General features: G+C 37.7%; 1 protein-coding gene across 2 annotated transcripts in view; it reads left to right on the forward strand.

Annotated features, from left to right (window-relative positions):
• Nucleotides 1–16,134, forward strand: part of UBE2G1 (ubiquitin conjugating enzyme E2 G1) — an 85,480-nt gene extending 69,346 nt beyond the window's left edge. For both annotated transcript variants that reach the window (XM_043477668.1, XM_043477661.1), the window contains exons 4-6: nt 946–1,124; nt 4,452–4,574; nt 15,016–16,134. In XM_043477668.1, coding sequence (XP_043333603.1) covers nt 946–1,124; nt 4,452–4,538 — 266 coding nt within the window. In that variant the 3' untranslated portion in view covers nt 4,539–4,574; nt 15,016–16,134. The remainder of the gene's footprint in view (nt 1–945; nt 1,125–4,451; nt 4,575–15,015) is intronic.
• The last annotated feature ends 3,128 nt before the right edge of the window (nt 16,135–19,262 follow it).

Genomic DNA, 19,262 nt, shown 5'->3' on the forward strand with positions numbered 1-19,262 from the left:
CCAGAGGCGAAAAATACGCTTTAACATTATACCTATCATAAATTTGTTGGACTTTAGGTAGGAAGTCAGAAATGAACATAAGTATTGTTATTGGTTATTTATAGGATTTGCAGATTTGGTTGTGTAATGTAAAGAAGTTAGTGGAATAGGACCCCATTCCCCCTTTTGATCAACAATTAATTTATGGCTTGGATTTTAAAATAGGTCTATAGATTAGAGACCTAATGAATGTATGCTGATGAGTTTTCACTGGCACTATAAAATGATCTTTTTGGAGAAGGAAATGGCAACCTACTCCAGTACTCTTGCCTGGAAAATCCCATGGATAGAGGAGCCTTGCAGGCTACAGTTCATGGGGTTGCAAAGAGTTCGACACTTCACTTTGTGGATTTTTGTGTGGATTTGTGTGTGTGTGTTTTCCCTGAAGATATAATTTTGCCTTTATGTGATTTAAAAAGTACTTTATGATGTTATTTTTTATTTTTTTCTTAGGAAAGTCTTAGACCTTTGACTATCAACAATTTCAATCAGTAAGTTGTTAGGGAAACTAGGAAATCATAGAGAAACTCAGTTCTGGTGTTTGGACCATATACTTTGTATAAATGAACAGATTCAATAGATACCATTTATTTCATTATATTTATTACATGTAAATGCTAGGTACCATCTACATATTAACTTGAAATTTTGCAGAAATGAAAAAGATAGCTTACATTTCTTTTGGGTTTGTCAGGTGGATTCTATTTGGTAGAATCTCTGGTCTTCCTAAAAGGTTAATAGGTTCCATTTTGGAGATTAACTTCTGTGCATATTCTGTGGGACAGTGGTACTGACTCTTACACAGATACCATGGGAATCAGGATCATATCAAATAATATGTATTTTACGTATAGCCAATTTTTTTTAAAGTATTTAAAACTGGAATCTTACTCTCTAATTTTGCAGTTGATAAAAATGGTGATGTATGCATTTCTATTCTTCACGAACCTGGAGAAGATAAATATGGTTATGAAAAGCCAGAGGAACGCTGGCTGCCTATTCACACCGTGGAAACCATCATGATTAGTGTCATTTCTATGCTGGCAGACCCCAATGGAGACTCACCTGCTAATGTTGATGCTGCGGTAAGGTGGTCACATGGACACATCTGCTCTCCCCTTTAATTAAGCTTGATTAAAACTATATACTTTTATATGTATATGTATGTGTTTGTGGATGTGTATTGATATGTCTTTATTTTCATTTATTTTTCTCATAAATCTTATTTTACCACCAAATAGTTGTACCTTTTAAGAATAAGGATGCTATCCTACATAATTGTAAAACTATTATTATACTTAATATCTAGTCGCTATAAGGTCCATATTACTTGCAAGCATTTATTTTTAAAACTTTCAGACCTACAAAACGTTGGATACCCTATACCCTACACATAGATTGTGGCATCTGGTCCCATCACTTCATGGGAAATAGATGGGGAAACAGTGGAAACAGTGTCAGACTTTATTTTTTTGGGCTCCAACATCATTGCAGATGGTGATTGCAGCCATGAAATTAAAAGACAGTCCTTGGAAGGAAAGTGATGACCAACCTAGATAGCATATTAAAAAGCAGAGACATTACTTTGCCAACAAAGGTCCGTCTGGTCAAGGCTATGGTTTTTCCAGTGGTCATGAATGTATGTGAGAGTTGGACTGTGAAGAAAGCTGAGCGCCAAAAAATTGATGCTTTTGAACTGTGTGTTGGAGAAGACTCTTGAGAGTCCCTTGGACTGCAAGGAGATCCAACCAGTCCATCGTAAAGATCAGTCCTGGGTGTTCATTGGAAGGACTGATGCTGAAGTTGAAACTCCAGTACTTTGGCCACCTCATGCGAAGAGTTGACTCATTGGAAAAGACCTTGATGCTGGGAGGGATTGGGGGCAGGAGGAGAAGGGGACGACAGGATGAGATGGCTGGATGGCATCACTGACTTGATGGACAGGAGTTTGAGTAAACTCCGGGAGTTGGTGATGGACAGCAAGGCCTGGCATGCTGTGATTCATGGGGTCGCAGAGTCGGACACGACTGAGCGACTGAAGTGAACTGAACACATAGATTCACAATTGTGGAGATTTTGCAACATTGTTGTTATTGTTAACATTATTGTCATTATTTGCTAAACTGAGAAGGCTTTATAGATCTTTATATTTAAATACTTCAGCATGTATCTCCTAAGAATAAAGAGAGGGGGCAAGGAAGAATCCAGAATTTAGGAACTTATTTTATTTTGTATTCATGTTTTATTTATTTATTTTTACTTAGTTTTTTATTTTTCAATCTTCTTTCTTTTCCTTTAAAAAAAATTATTTTTGTTTCTGTTTTTTTTTTGCCTGCACCATGTGGCATATGGAATCTTAGTTTCCTGATCAGGGATTGAACTTGTGGCCCTGCAGTGGAAGCGTGGAGTCTTAACCACTAGGGAAGTCCTGTATTCATGTTTTATTAGTCTTTTTTTAAATCTAGAATAGTCCTAGTTCCTCAGTCATCTATCCCTCTTTAAAATTCCTTTTGCTCTAATTCTTGGAAACTTTGTTAGGATATGTGAAAGCCAGTAGGTTAAATTCACCTTTTTTTTTTTTTCCCCCCTCTTGTTAATTCAAATCTACATAAAAACTTGGGGGTAAAATCTTACTTGTAGAAAAACACTACATAAACCACCTTTCATTTGATCTTAGCCAAAAGGCCAAGAAGTGATATAACCACCTCTCAAATCTCTGGCTTTGAATTTTTTAATTTAGTAACTGAATTGAAGTAAACACTGACAGAAAATCATTCTAACTTTATACTTAGTCAAGTATCAGTCCAAACAACATAAGGAGTGTATGTGTGCAGAATTGGTTCTCCTTAGGAGTGTGTGAATGATAAGCCAGATATTAAACTCAGATTAAAAAAAAATAAGAGTGAGTTGGAGGAAGAGAGGTGTCAAATGCCAAAATGAAGAACTAATTACTTTCCATACCAAATACCCATACCTGGAGCTCTAATTCTAATGGTCTTCAGATACTTTTATAAAATCTATATATCATCATTATTACTTCAGGACGGTATTAAAATTTGGGGTGTGTGTAGAAGGGAAGGCCAAACTTTTCTGTCATTCAGTTTTCAACCCCACTTTTTACTGACTTCAAGCTGCCATTTCCAAACTTTAACTTTGAGGTTCTCTTCAGTAGGTCCTTTCCCTCGTTGCTGGGGTCCCACTGAGACTTCCCTAGGCTATTACTTTCTCTGCTCTGCTGCATGTTTCATTGTTTCATCTTTCATCTGCTTTTGGTCTTCCAGTCCCCATTATTAGATGACTTCACTGCCATTTTCTTTGGTAGTGAGGATTTATATCTTAAAAAAGTAATTCCAGGGACTTCCCTAATGGCCCCAACGGTTAAGATTTCATGCTCCCAATGCAGGGAGCACAGGTTCTAGAACTAGGATCCCACATGCTGCATGGTGCACTCAAATAATAATAATTCCAATATAATCTCTTTAATACCTTTCTACCTGGTCCCCCTTGCTCTCAGTCTTAATTCTCTCTGCTAAGTGTGCTTTTTAGGCGATTTTTCTTCTCCTTGGTATTGACCTCCCCTCTTTACTGGAATCGCTCTTTCTTCCTTAAAATGTCTTAGAAATGATAAGGTAATTACAGACAATAACATTTTATTCACAAATACTTCATCAAATATCTACAAATCTCTCTGCATTTCCACATCATAGTTTACCTCATAATTTACTATAATGATTGGCTTACTGGGGTGCCTTGCTTTGAAGGAAAAAATTTGTTCTGATCTCTTCCTCTGCAAGAGCAAGTGTTGAAGGTTTCCACAGTCTTTGCTGTCCCTACATGGATGATACAGGAAAAAAAAAATAGGCCAGGCATTTTAGTGAGAATTTCCTGCTATTTACATACTAAATAAAAATCAGCTCTATTCTCATGTGAAAGTATGCTGGTCCTGTTTTGTGTTCCATTTTCATGTGCCTGGCAGTAATAGTGTCATTGTTACTGTCCTGTCCTGTCCCCTCCCCCACTAGAAATACTACTCAGTATCATCTCAATATGATGCGTTACACCCATCTACCTGATAAAGGAGGCACAGTTCTGTCTACTTTATTTTATGGTTGCTTCCAGTAGAGAGAGTTGGTGATCATTCAGATAGCCTGGATATCTTATTTGTAAGTTGTAGCTTTCTTTCCAGTGTAATACAAAATTGCTAAAGTTTTTTAGGGCCCTTTCCTTTTTCAAAGAGACTTTGCCTATAGAAGTAATTTGTATGTATCCTGGCAGAGTGCCTTGCAAAAATGTTTTCTACCTTATCAACTGCTGAACATTTTATACGTGTTCACATTAAAATTAAAGGAAGGTATTTGAGATTGTGAGAGGAGTTTGCATAAAATCACTTGCTATTACTTTTGTACTTACAGAAAGAATGGAGGGAAGACAGAAATGGAGAATTCAAAAGGAAAGTTGCCCGCTGTGTAAGAAAAAGCCAAGAGACTGCTTTTGAGTGACATTTATTCAACAGCTGTAACTTCACTTATTTCAGGGTAAGTTCATTTAAAAAAATCATCCTACTCTTTTGCCTTTTTTATACATGACGTAAGTGTTTTTAGAAAATGTGTGATCTTGGGTATTTGAATTGCTTGTTTTCATTGGAGTCATTTTTCAGTGGTAGGATCCAGTAGTCTGCTGTTTCTCAGCAGATTAGTGTCATCTGCTTGCTTTTTCCTTCAGTAAATCCAGCTGTTTTTAACTAGATATTCCATGTTAAACTGATTTAGTATGGTAGTAGTTCACTGTTGGTAAAATTTCTCATTATAAAGGGTTTTTTTTGTTTTTGCTACATTTTCTTTGTTTTACCTTTTGGTCTGCCATCTTTGACTAAACTAGGCATTAAAATTTCTTATATTATACTGTGCTATATATGGTAAAGATTGACTTAAGTTTTTCCTAGTTTTTTTAAAAAAGAAAGACCATAGTTTGTAATATATTGATAAGACCATTAAACATCTGCCTTTCTTGTTTTAATTGGTCTTTATCTCCTTGCTCATTACTTACAGGGCCAGTAGGAAAATTTTTCCTTTTCTTGTATACCATCTGTCCACAAGTCTGCTTTAAGTCTATCAAGGAGCCAAAGATAGTAGGCACCCATCTGGCTTAGAAGAAGACAGGGTGTAGATAAATTGACCAAATGTGTGATATTTAAGTTCTCTGGTTTTTCTTTCTTTAAATTAAATATTGAGGTGATAAAACCTACTTATGAAACGTAGCATCTAAAAAAGTGAGAGTACATGCTATATCTTTGTACCAGACACCTATTTTAAGAAAAAGAGCTGTATTATTAACTGTTACATCTCCTACATTGCCCTCCTCTACCCATACTTTTTTCATATTCCCAATTCTGTGTTTATCACTGCTTTTCTTCACAATTTCATCAATTTGTATTCCTAAACAACATATTGCATGTTTTTGAGTTGAATATATGTGGAATTATAATGTCTTTTTTTGATCATATTCTTTTGTGACTTTGTTGCTCAACATTATATTGTTGAAATTATCCTTTGTTGTATACAGTTATATTCCATGTTCACTGTTATATAGTATTTCATTAGATAAATTTACTCTTGATTCTCATTTCATTATTTCTCTGGAGTGGGGTTTTTTGTTTGTTTTTTGTTATTGTTGTTTTTGCTTATTCTTGTTTCTGTTTTGTTTTTATTTGGGGTAGGCTGTTTCTTATTTTTGGCTGTACTGCCTGATTCCTAGGATCTTAGTTCCCTAATCAGGGATTGAACCTGGGCCTAGGGCAGTGAAAGCACTGAGTCTTAACCACTGGACCACCAGGGAATTTCCTTATTTCGCTTTGTTTTTGCTATTACAGAGAATGTAGCTATCCTTGCTTCTTGTAGAGGTACTGCAAGAGTTTCTCTTGGGTGTATACCTAGGGGTAGAATTAAGTTAAAGGTATATACACATCACTTTGACTAGATAATGCCAAATTGTTTTAAAGAATATTGGATCTATTTATACTCCTGTTGGCAAGGACAAGAGTTCTATTTGCTCCATATCCTCTTTAACATTTGATATTATCAGACTTCTGCAAAGTCTTGTTTGTTTTCCTAAAGTTTTTTCTTTTGGGTCTTCACTGTGGTGGATGGGCTTTCTCTAGTTGTAGTGTGCAGGCTTAGTTGTCCTGCAGCATGTGGGATCTTCCTGTAACCAGGGATCAAACCTGTGTTCCTTGAATTGGAAGGTAGATTAACCACTGGACCACCAGGGAGGTCCTTTCCCAAAGTTTTTGATCTAGTGTCAAATGAGATGTCATTATAGACTTGATGTGTGTTGCCCTAGTTACCAATGCAGTTGCATACTATAATGTGTTTGACCATTGATACTTCCTCTACGAAGTGCTTTTTTTGGTCTTTCATATTTTTCAGTTAGGTTGTTGGTTTCTATCCTTGTCAGTTTACTTTCTTTATAGTATCTTTGGGTGAACAGAGGTGCTTAATTTTAATGCAGTTGAATTTTAATTTTTTCCTATATGGATTTTACTTTTTGTGTCTTAGATTCTTCCCTGCCACCAGAAAGTTATTATTGTAGGATGAAGTAAGAGGACAAAGGGAGAAACAAAATCTTCCCTCTCCCATAGATTAGCTACATGGCCACATTCTATACCACCAGGCAAAAGGATTCTGTCTTTTGGTTCTGTATCAAGGGCAGAGGGACTGTATTAATTCCCCTGCTATTTTACAAATTACCTAACATTCAGTGACCTAAAACAACATCTATTATCTCATGCTTTCCACAGGCCAGGGATCCATGTTGAATCTTCTGGCTCTGGTCATAATGCTGCAGTCAAGGTGTTGGCTGGCACTGCAGCCATCTATCTCAGGGTTCAGCTGTGGGTGGATCTGCTTCCAAGTTCAGTCATGTGGTTGTCGGCAGGTTTCTGTTCCTCACAGGCTGTTGACTGGGTTCTTCCTAAGTTTTGTCACATGGGCCTCTTCGTAGGTCAGCTCACAACATACTGGTTGGCTTCACCAGGGAAAAAATAAGATGGTAAGAGAAGATAAGCTCTGGGTGTGGTGGATATTACTGCCTCCTGTCCAGAGGGAAATAATCACATTCCAGCCTGTTGGGAATGTTGCCTGCTGATAACTGATAGCTGAGTTGCTTTCTAGGAGTTAAGAGATCACTTGCCCAAGTTAGTCCCTTTCCCCAGAAGCCACTTGCATCCATGGACTGTTTGGTTTGGAGAAAGAATGAGTTGGTACAAAGACTTGGGCTTTTTTCCCAATTTGGGAATTATCTGAAAGGCCATTCCAGTGTGGGATTGACTGAAGCCTGTATTTCAGCTGCGCTACCCCCATTATCTTCTGCTTAGATCTGTTTCCCTCACTGTTGCTCTTCAAAGCACTTCCCAATAAACCTTACACAAATACCTGTCTCAGAATCTATTTCCTAGGCAACCTGACCAGGACACAAGGCATTGTGTAACCCAAGACAGTAACGCTGAAGAAGCTGAACGGTTCTATGAAGACCTATAAGACCTTCTAGAACTAACACCCCAAAAAGATGTTCTTTTCGTTATTGGGGACTGGAATGCAAAACTAGGAAGTCAGGAAATACCTGGAGTAACAGGCAAATTTGACCTTGGAGTACAGAATGAAGCAGGACAAAGGCTAATAGAGTTTTGTCAAGAGAACGCACTGGTCATGGTAAACACCCTCTTCCAACAGCATAAGAGAAGACTCTACACATGGACATCACCAGACAGATGGTTAGTACTGAAATCAGATGGATTATATTCTTTGCATACAAAGATGGCGAACTCTATACGGTCAGCAAAAACCAGACAAAGAGTTGACTGTGGCTCAGATCATGAACTCCTTATTGCCAAATTCAGACTTAAATTGAAGAAGGTAGGGAAAACCACTAGGCCATTCAGGTATGACCTAAATCAAATCCCTTACGATTACACAGTGGAAGTGACAAATAGATTCAAGGGATTAGATCTGATAGAGTACCCGAAGAAATATGGACAGAGGTTCGTGACATTGTATAGGAGGCAGTGATCAAGACCATCTCTAAGAAAAAGAAATACAAAAAGGCAAAATGGTTGTCTGAGGAGGCCTTACAAATAGCTGAGAAAAGAAGAGAAGCAACAGGCAAAGGAGAAAAGGAAAGATATACTCATTTGAATGGAGAGTTCTAAAGAGTAGCAAGGAGAGATAAGAACGCCTTCCTCAGTGATCAGTGCAAAGAAATAAGAGGAAAACAATAGAATGGGAAAGACTCGAGATCTCTTCAAGAAAATTAGAGAAACCAAGGGAATATTTCATGCAAAGATAGGCTCAATAAAGGACAGAAATGGCATGGCCCTAACAGGAGCAGAACATATTAAGAGGTGGCAAGAATACACAGAAAAACTACACAAAAAAGATCTTCATGACCCAGATAACCATGATGCTGTGATCACTCACTTAGAGCCAGACATCCTGGAATGCAAAGTCAAGTGGGCCTGAGGAAGCATTATTACGAACAAAGCTAGTGGACGTGATGGAATTCCAGTTGAGCTATTTCAAATCCTAAAAGATGATGCTGTGAAAGTACTGCACTCGATATGCCAGTAAATTTGGAAAACTCAGCAGTGGCCACAAGACTGGAAAATGTCTGTTTTCATTCCAGTCCCAAAGAATGTACAAACTATTGCACAATTGCACTCATCTCACACGCTAGTAAAGTAATGCTCAAAATTCTCCAAGCCAGGCTTCAACAGTATGTGAACCATGAATTTCCAGATGTTCAACCTGAATTTAGAAGAGGCAGAGGAACCAGAGATTAAATTGCCAACATCTACTGGATCATCGAAAAAGCAAGAGTTCCAGAAAAACATTTACTTCTGCTTTATTGACTATGCCAAAGCCTTTGACTGTGTGGCTCACAATAAACTGTGGAAAATTCTTCAAGAGATGGGAATACCAGACCACCTGACCTGCCTCCTGAGAAATCTGTATGCAGATCAAGAAGCAACAGTTAGAACTGGACATGGAACAACAGACTGGTTCCAAACTGGGAAAGGAGTACGTCAAGGCTGCATATTGTCACCCTGCTTATTTAACTTATATGCAGAGTACATCATGAGAAATGATGGACTGGATGAAGCACAAGCTGAAATCAAGATTTCTGGGAGGAATATCAATCACCTCCGATATGCAGATGACACCACACTTATGGCAGAAAGTGAAGAAGAACTAAAGAGCCTCTTGATGAAAGTGAAAGAGGAGAGTGAAAAAGTTGGCTTAAAACTCAACGTTCAGAAAACTAGGATCATGGCATCCGGTGCCATCACTTCATGGCAACAAGATGGGGAAACAATGGAAACAGTGACAGACTTTGTTTTCTTGGGCTCCAAAATCACTGCAGATGGTGACTGCAGCCATGAAATTAAAAGATGCTTGCTCCTTGGAAGAAAAGTTATTACCAACCTAGACAGCACATTAAAAACCAGAGACATTACTTTGCCAATAAAGGTCCATTTAGTCAAGGCTGTGGTTTTTCCAGTAGTCATGTATGGATGTGAGTTGGACTATAAAGAAAACTGAGTGCCACAGAATTGATGCTTTTGAACTGTGGTGTTGGGGAAGACTCTTGAGGGTCCCTTGGACTGCAAGGAGATCCAACCAGTCCATCCTAAAGGAAATCAGTCCTGAATATTCATTGGAAGGACTGATGCTGAAGCTGAAGCTTCAATACTTTGGCCACCTGATGCAAAGAACTGACTCATTTGAAAAGACCCTGATGCTGGGAAAGATTGAAGGCGGGAGGAGAAGGGGGTGACAGAAGATGAGATGGTTGCGTGGCATCACCAACTCAATGGACATGAGTTTGAGTAACCTCCAGGAGTTGGTGATGGACAGGGAGGCCTGGCGTGCTGCAGTCCATGGGGTCGCAAAGAGTCGGACACAACTGAGCAATTGAGCTGAACTTAACCATACCCAAGAGAGTAGGACAGAAGACTCACTGACTTACCTAGTTGCATGTGTATTCATGTGAATCTAGAGTCATTGCTCACAAGTAGAAGTACATATGGATCTGTATATGGCTTCTGTTTGTCCTAAGCAGCAGTTTGTCTTTTCTCCCCTGCTTATTTGAGACCACATTCTCAGTATGTGGTTATCTCAATAGGACCATACCCTTGATGGGTTTCATATTCGAATCATTTAAGGATTGGCCTCCACATCTCACCCATATCTCCTTAAAAATTAAGGCTCCTGAAATGCTGAGCCTTTCTTATCTCCTTTGCTACAATAAGATTATGAAGAAAAGTGAAAACTCTCCTCAGTGGGCTTCAGGACACACCCATCTCACTGCCACTGATACAGGTGATCCGTAGTGGTCCTGCTGACTGAGAAAGGGAGGAGGCTAAGCTATCTCCAATAAGTTTTAAAACATAAGACAGATATGAAAAACAAAACTACTAAAACAAAATACAGGAGAATATCAAGGTAAAGAAGGAATTTTTAGGCACAAATAAATACCCATAAAAGGGAAAAATGATAAATTTGGCTACATCAAAACTCAAAACTTAAATATTATGACAAGACAAAAGAAATATAAGTGGCAAACTGGGAAAAGATTTCTCTAATCTAATATTTAGGATTTCTATCTACTGTCTACAACAAAATTTTGAAAATCAATGAGACTATCAGCACAAAGGAAAATGATATGAATAAATAATAGAAGCAAAAAGAAAGCTGATAGTTGTTATGCATGCCACAAGTAATTCAACTGCATTTAGAAGCAGAAATACAAAGCTGCAGGGGATGACATCAAATTCATCAGGTTGTCAAAATCAAAATGTCCAAGAAACCCAGGTGTTGGTGAGGATTTCAGGAAATGGTATATACTTGAACTCCTGGCATAAGTGAGGTTGTTCTATCAACACTGGAGAGTGATTTGATGATATCTAGTCAGTTTGAAAACACATATCCTGCAATTTAGGTGTATAGGTTAAGAGAAACTCTAGTACATGTATACAGAGAGACAGGATACAAGGATATTGCTTTTAGTACTGTGTGTAATTTTCAAAAGGCCTATCAGAATTAATCAGTTATTATTAATATCAGTTACAATATTGTTAATCAATGAAAATATATAATGTAGACTTAGTTATATGTAATCACATAGTTAACAGTCTTGAATAGGAGAAGCAATGTGATAAAAAGAAAAAAGAATGATACCATTTATATATATTATAAAGTAAAACCTACCATTCTGTTGTAGCTGACAGAATAAAAATATTTTAAAAAGAAAGGATTAGAAGAAATACATAAAATTCTTAAATTTTGCAGTAGTACTTTAGGGAGGAAGAGAGGGACCTGGGAAACAAAAGGACTTTGCCTTGTTTTTTTCTTAACTGTCAGTCTTCCAGCATATTTGGCTCACCTTCCTTCTCCATAGAATATTAAAGTAGTAAGGAGACCAGGGGCTGCCTGTTTGCCACATTCAAAGGCTTAATTTCAGTTTTGATGAGGTTTTTAGTTGTTGTTTTTTGGCTGTGGCATGAGGGGTTTAGTTCCCCAACCAGGAATTGAACCTGTGTCCCCTGCAGTGGAAGCATGAAGTCTTAACCATTGGACCTCTAGGAAAGTCCCTTAGTTTTGGTTTTTAATTTCTGTAGCACTTGAACTGAATTGACTATTGATCTTCCTAGAAACATCTTTTCTTACCCATAAATATCATGGCTGTCTCTCAGTTTCCTCTGAATCTGACTGCTACCTTTAGAGCTGCAGCTATATGTAAGGAAAAGTAAACCTCTTTCCTATCTCAGCCCACCAGTTCTCAGAAGTAACCATTGTTTAATCTTTCAGAAATCTAACCCCCCCCACCCCAGCACCCATGTACATACAAGTGTGATTTTATTTGTCTGTCTATAACCCAAGTGTATACACAGTGTCCACTCTGTGCTTTCCGTTTAATGTTGTCTTTTGATATTTTATTAATATCAAATGTCAGTAATATATATCTGCTTCCCTTTTAACAGTTGCATGTTATTAAGGTTTAAGATTTAAATCTTGGAATAAGAGGTAACACCAAGAACAGCACACCCTGAGCTCATTTCATTTCTTGTTAGTGAATATTTCCAAAGACTCTGTTCTCTTGGGAAAGAAGGGGCTCTCTAGAGTACCATAGATATCATCCAGGCCAATAAAGAACTGTTCACCTGGCCAGTTAGACCAGGCACAGAAATGTTAAACCACATGGAGAGCTTTAGTGGGAGTAGTAGCAGAGCGTGGCTGTAAGAAGGTCAGCACATGCCTAATACTGAATGGTTAGGACAGAGGTTAAAGTAGGGCTGTGCGTGAGCCTAGAAGTCTCCAGAGTAGAGGTGTCCATTCATTTGGTATAGAGAGCAGTACTACTAGGGCCAAGGACAGCATCCTTCAGACGCTGGGGACAGAAGTATGTGGGCTGGTTGGTCACCAGGAGAAGAGCTAGGAGAGTGAGCTATTACACACTTCAGAAAGGAAATATATGTGAATGGTCCAAAGTGGATGACATAAGGAAAAGAATAATAGTTCAGTTTTGGGGAGAAGGATGGACTGGTGATGGGGGAGAGTTGTTTAGTGCCACCACACTTGGTGGCAGTGTAGAATGAAGGGGAACTTTTGGAATCATCTGTGTGAAAGGTAATGCCCTGATATAAAGCTATTTAACTTATGGACTGCTTTCACTTAGGAATGGTTGAGCTTATTGGGACACACCCTTGAGTGAGAAATTACTTTCATTATTGCCTTTTAACATCAAAAAGTGTTTTTTTGTGTGTTGCTTATTTTTTAAAGCATGCCTGTCTGCTTTGTATTTTTTAGGCCTTTTAAAAGATTAAAATGTGTAGCCACATGGAAAATTAATGATATGATTCTAGTTTTAGAAATAAATGGAATAAGAAACTTTGAAGCTAAACCATCTCCAGATTTGTAGGTTAGGAATCAAGAATAGTTAAGACTTAGGTTTAAGGCAAAAAAAACCAGATACTTAAGTTATTTCATAAAGACATAAAGTTGATATAAAAATGGTGTGATTTTTAATAATACCACACAGAATTTATTTTAAACCAGAAATGGGATATGCTTATACATGTAAAATGACTATTTTAGATCAACACCATTTATTTGAGTATTAGGTAAATTCAGCTTCTAGAATTTTTCTTTCTAGAGAAAAGAACAGCAAACTTGCTTTTGCTCTACCAAGGCTTTTTTTCTGTTTAGAATATATTTTATTCAAAGGAGGGGAAATAAATTTTTTTTTCTCTTCCTGCTGAAGAAGCTAAAGCTATTTAAAGCTGGTGCCTCACTAAAAAAAGGCTTGAAAGTCTGATTTTAGGTAATTAATGACTTCCTGTAGTCCGTCTTCCCTGGAGTATGTTTCTTTAAAACCTCACCTGGAAACAGTTTTTAAATGATTATTTTGTGACCCTGAAGTTTCTGGTTCATATCATGAGAGAGTGATTACTGAATGCCTAACTAAGCTCTGTACCCAGTTCTTTTTCAGCCCTGAGAAGTTAACTGGCCAGGGATTAATTTGAGAGTGGTATATAGTCTTTGGAAAAACATTTTAAGTAACATAACCTGGAAATTACAATCCTGTTCATTATAATTTTCTTGAGGGTCAGTCTGTACCTTTAGATTTTCTAATAAAATATGTGCATATATGTGTATCTGTGTGCAAAGTATAGAACCTGGTGCTGGTGAAAGGTTTGGTGGATTCAGAGCTTTGCTGGGGATCATTTACATTGGTTGGTATGAGCCCTTTGGGGAGAAATTTAGCAGTCATTCTACTTCTCAGGAGCTGTCTTAGGAGGTAGTCTAGATTCTAGCAACAGGCACATGTTTGGCCATAGACAAGCCCACAGCTTTCTTCCTGACCACTACAGAGCTTTGGTATGGTTCAATTTGGGTGACTGTAATACTGATAACTTCATTTGGGGATTTAGAAGACACATTGAACTTTCCACATATCTGGTTTAAGTTAAATATTTGTCATGCTGGCTCTAATAAGTACATTTGGCTTCTTTGTTAGGAATTTAAAATTATATCCCTTGGATTTCCAGTCCTTATGTATGAGTCTTCTTTGTGACCAACAATGGCTTGGCTGGTGATACAGACTCGCAAGTTTCTGAAGCGCTTGATCTGATGTAACAGTAATAGGCATTTTTCTCCCTTTCCCCTTTCTTGTGCTCCCCTTACATATTTCAAAGGACACATTCATATAATAAAATCTCTAAAAAGTCTTGATCATTTCACTGGATTTTTTTTTTTAACTGAAACAAGTGTTTTGTTAACATTTTGAACAGAAAACTCTGCCATTTATTAGCTCAGTGACCTTGTCTTTCCTTTCTCTGTAAAATGGGGGAAACCCCTTTATATGGTCAATATGAGCATTACATGAGATGAGTTTTTAAGGCACTTTGTATACTGCTTGGCACATAATAAGCCTCCATAAGGTGACAGGTGTTTTTATTTAGCTGTGGTTCTTCTAGTCTAATTGAAGACATGAGATCAGCAGATACAAAACAATAGAAAACTCTGATTGGGAGAGAAGATCATTTGTTGGAGGCTGGATGGATAAAGTAGGTTTGGGCTGAACTTGGAGAAGTCTCTAAGTTAAGTCTGTGTGATAGAACTTTCTTCACTGGTGGATATAATCTATATTTGCAGTATCCAGTATGGTAGTCACTAGACATACTGAGCACTTGATATGTGGGTAGTGTGACTGAGGAACTAAATTTAAAACTTTATGAACTATCATTTGAATTTAAAATGAAATGGTTCGATGTGGCTACCATATTGGACATGGGCAAAAGTGAGCTTAATGTGAAATGAAGAATTTGTTTCCCAAGAAGTGGAATACAAATAAAAATTGCTAATCAATTAATCCTTGTGTAATTTTAAAATTCATTATATAATGCTGTTTGCTTTCTTGTAGGTCTCCAACTGAGAAACATGGCACTGTTTTTCCTGCACTCTACCCACCTATTGCTGGACTTCTGTTGTAACAAGTTGGCAAACACTGGCTGGAACTGGGCTGCAATAAAACATGCCAGTATCAATGCTGACAAGAGCCTAACAAGTGCCAACTTACAGATGATTACGCATTTTGAATTCTAATGAACTGTTTTAACCTTCAGGAAGAATTGTAAAGACCTGTACATAGCACAACATGATCCGGATAATATATATACTGTTCATGTACATCCACAAATACACCTGTACCAAATAATGCTTTCTTGTAGTGGAGTAAGAATCGTGTAAATTCTAAAAAATTTTAGCAGGTTTTCTTTCCCTATTCATTGTTTCTTATCAGTTTTAAAAGACTCCTTAAAGCATGTCAGATAAAAAGCAATTAGGATTAAAAGTTTCCATTTAATTTCCTTTAAACCATTGAGGCTTCATTAAACTCTCTCCACTTACTAAACTTTTGTATCTTCTTTGTTTTGACACACTCCCCTTTACTTTTATCTCTTCTGTCTGCCAGGAAGTTTTCAAATCATTTAGTTCAAATACCGAAGTACTCAATAAGCAACTACTTGATTTTTAATGATGACTTCAGAGGAGCGGTCATCACTAGGTGCTTTGTCCCTTTTGTATTGTATCTGCACCCATCTCTCAGATTGGATACAGCAATAACATTTTTTTTTTTTTGTCGTTGAGAGCTCTTGAATTCAGTCATTATCCCTAGGAACTAAAAAGAGTTAGTTCTGAATTCAATTCAGATTTAAAATGATAGAAATTTACGCCCAACAACACAAAACTCTGATTTGGTTTTATTTTTGCCCTCAGTTACCTAATGTGAAGGTTGGATGAATAAAGCATGCACAGCTACAGGCTTTCTACTTAACTTCTGGGTTTGCTATTAAAAATGCTGTTTACCCTCGTACCCTTCCCCTTAGCCCTTCATATTTCTTTGCCTCTATTCTTCTAATACTGCAGAATTTTCTCACCTATTGTACAAAGAAATTGCGATGTATATTTTCATGTAATTTGATTTTGGAATTCTGTCACCTTATGTAGTGAGTTCTTCCAAAATATAATTTTTTTCCAATAATTTGTCAAGTTGTTGGCTTTTATTGTATTGAATGAAGGTTATAATAATGAGTGTCAGAGAAGTGCAGTTTAGAAAAATCTCAGGTTGATTCCTTATGCAAACAAACTTAATACTTGAAAACCACACGGCCATGGCAGTATGTGTATTGGGCTCTCTATGGATTCTTATATGAATCTCAAAGCATTACAGGGCTATAAATGCTTTGCTATTTGACATACTGATTCTGTCACTGACATAGTCCACTTGGGTTTTTCTTAACTGTTTGAGCATAAGTATATTTCATACTATAAGTTTTCTAAAACAGTTTCAGGAAGTGGTAAAATAAGCATGTGCAGTGTTAAAGGTGGGCCCAGGTTTCTCTGTGTTTGGTGTGAAGTTGGGACTGGGACAGTGTTTGGCATAGAAGGGGCAGAGCTTGAGACAGTACCTGATGAAACATGGTGTTTAACTGTGAGAATCAGTGAGAACTGGTGCATCTCTGCTTTGTGGGGTTTGGAGAAATGTTTTGACAGAATGAAAGGATTCCTGCCAGTAGCCAGTCCTTTACAAACTTCGCGTGTCTTTTTTAAAGTGAAATAATTGAGGATGTACTCAGAGTAGAGAGTGATTTTTCTAAATCTCAGCCTCTTTTTCACTCTGAAGCATTAAAAAACAAAAAAAAGCCTGTAATGTGTGATGGCTTAATGTGAAACTGTTTTGAGTCACTGCAGCCAGTTTTCTCCAAGAACTTCACTTGTGACTTTACTTTTTCAAAGACTGTCAGCACTGTTTCCCCAAAGTACCAGTACTGCATACCTACCTGGGACTTCGAATGACATCCTTTTTATTCTTAAATTGTCCGCGTGATGGTGGTTCATGGCAAGATGGAGTCTGAATTTTTTTTTTTTTTTTTGAGTCTGAATTTTGCTCTCCTGTGGCTGTAATTCTCCTAGCAATCTCTTGAGTTAAAACCTGGGATTTGACTCTTCAGGGAGGAGCAAAGGACCAAGTAACTCAGGGACAACTATTCTTGAACTCTTAAGTGCCACTTTAATGCAGTTACTTTGGTGTAATCATGTGTTTTTTAGGACTAGACCTTGGGGAGTTGGAGAGCCAGAAATGAGCAAACCTCTTGATGCCCTTTACCACCTGGTGCCCTGACCGTGCTACATATGGAAACATAAACCTCGAGAGATGTTTCAGCTTCTTCTTTCAAAGGTGTCATCTGTGCCTTTCCCAGTGTTCATCTGACAGTGTGAATCTAAATGGCTCTACATTTGATATTAAACCACACTCAGGTGACACTGATTCCAGTGGCTTTTGTCCCAGCAATGCCTCATCATTTGTGTGAGGTGAGTCCTCTGCTTTAGGGAAAGGATTTTTCTCCCTGACCACGTGCCAACTATCAACAACACCTGTATAGTCTTATGGATTGTAGAACTGTTGGCTGTTTCCTAAATTTACTCCAATTTCTTGTAAAGGCTTATCGATTTCGTCTGGGCTCATAATGATACGGACGATTGCCGTGGCCCTCTGGCCTCTTGGTGAGTTTAAAATCCAAACGAGGTTGGTTTCCTTATCACTACAAGGTAATATCTTTGTGAGGTTTTTCGACTAGTTCTGTGATCACTCGGGTGTCATAGTATCTTTAATAGCCTTCATTCTTGGTTGTGAAATTTTATTTTATATGCTCATTCACCCTCTATAAATCTGCCCATTTGGGATTGTCATGCCTGTGTATCTTTGCCCATCTGGTCTCCAGTTGGTGGAATTACCTTTTGTGTACTGCCACTTCTTAGCATCTTTGAAATTTGACCTAATGTTGCTTCATTCCAGTTTTTTTTTTTTTTCTGTAATTTGTTGATTGTATTTATATGAGAGTTCTGTTGTGATGTTTACTGTATTGTAAAGCACCTGGATCATGTGACGGGTGCTCTATGAATCAATAAATGATGACTTAGAGGCTGTATCATGAGCTGTTTTGGTTTTAGGATGCAGGTCTCCAAAGTTATGGTATTCTTTCTATATAAACAGCACATGATACCAAAGGGTCCACTGGGGAATCTTGATAAATACTTTTTAAAACTTCATTTAAAGAAGGAACCAGAGGGTAGGAAGTTCACTTGACTTCCAGTCTCATATGATGCTCTTAAAATTTCCAGTACAGGGCCAGCCACCATTCTTCATCAGAATTTCATGCATGCTGATTTAGAACCTTATGTAAAATAAAATGAGCACCTGTTAGAGCATTATTGGGGTTTTTGTCTGTAGCTTAAACCGGCTCTACCATGAAGATAAGCTAAAAGGTAAAGAACCCAGACTCAGATGTGAGTGAACTGGAAGAGACCCAGAGGCACCGCCTTCCCTTCTCTAAACAGATGGGCAAACTTGACCCAGATACCTGCCCAGGATCAGTAAGTTAGTGGTAAATGAGGCAAGACCTGTGTACTTTTTTTCCCTTAATTTTTCCAAATTAAAATTTTTTTCTGAAGGATTGCAAACTCCAACAGGATTCAGGATGTGAATATTCAGCTTTTTACCCTGCATCCTTAAATATAGTTGTATGGGTTTGGAGGTGTTGAAAGTTTGTCTCTCTTGATGGAAGTTGCCAGTGGTTTTAAGGCCTCTTCTTTACAAACTCAGAAAAGAACACGGAACCAGATCTCTTAATCACAAGAAGAAAATCCTCCTTGAGGGCAGTTTGGGGAAAATGGTGGCTCATTTTTCAGTTTTAATTTTTCTGAAAAATATATTTGAAATAAAACTGTTAGAGAAAGGTCTAGATGATGTTCCTAAACTTTAAATGTCGGTTTTAAGCATAATGGTCTATTCAAGGTATATAGCAAAAAAGTTTTATTTGGATGCCATTTCCAATGCAAATGAACCACTTCTTGACTGTGCCTACTGTGTGCAAGGCCCTACCTAGGCTTTGAGGAAGGACTCGCTGATTTTCCACTTCTCTCTAGAGTTGGTAACACTTCACCAAAGTAAACATTTTCATTTTCTGGAGGACTGCAAACCTCAACAGGATTCCGTTCTTACAGCTAAGTATTTCCAGGATAAGGAAATTTTGGTTGCTAAGTTTCAGATGGTGTCACCTGGCTGCCAAGGTAGGACAAGGCTTTTTGTTCCACTGAGTCTGCACACCC

Source organism: Cervus canadensis, chromosome 1, assembly GCF_019320065.1.
Source record: "Cervus canadensis isolate Bull #8, Minnesota chromosome 1, ASM1932006v1, whole genome shotgun sequence".
NCBI classification, from domain to species: Eukaryota; Metazoa; Chordata; class Mammalia; order Artiodactyla; family Cervidae; genus Cervus; species Cervus canadensis.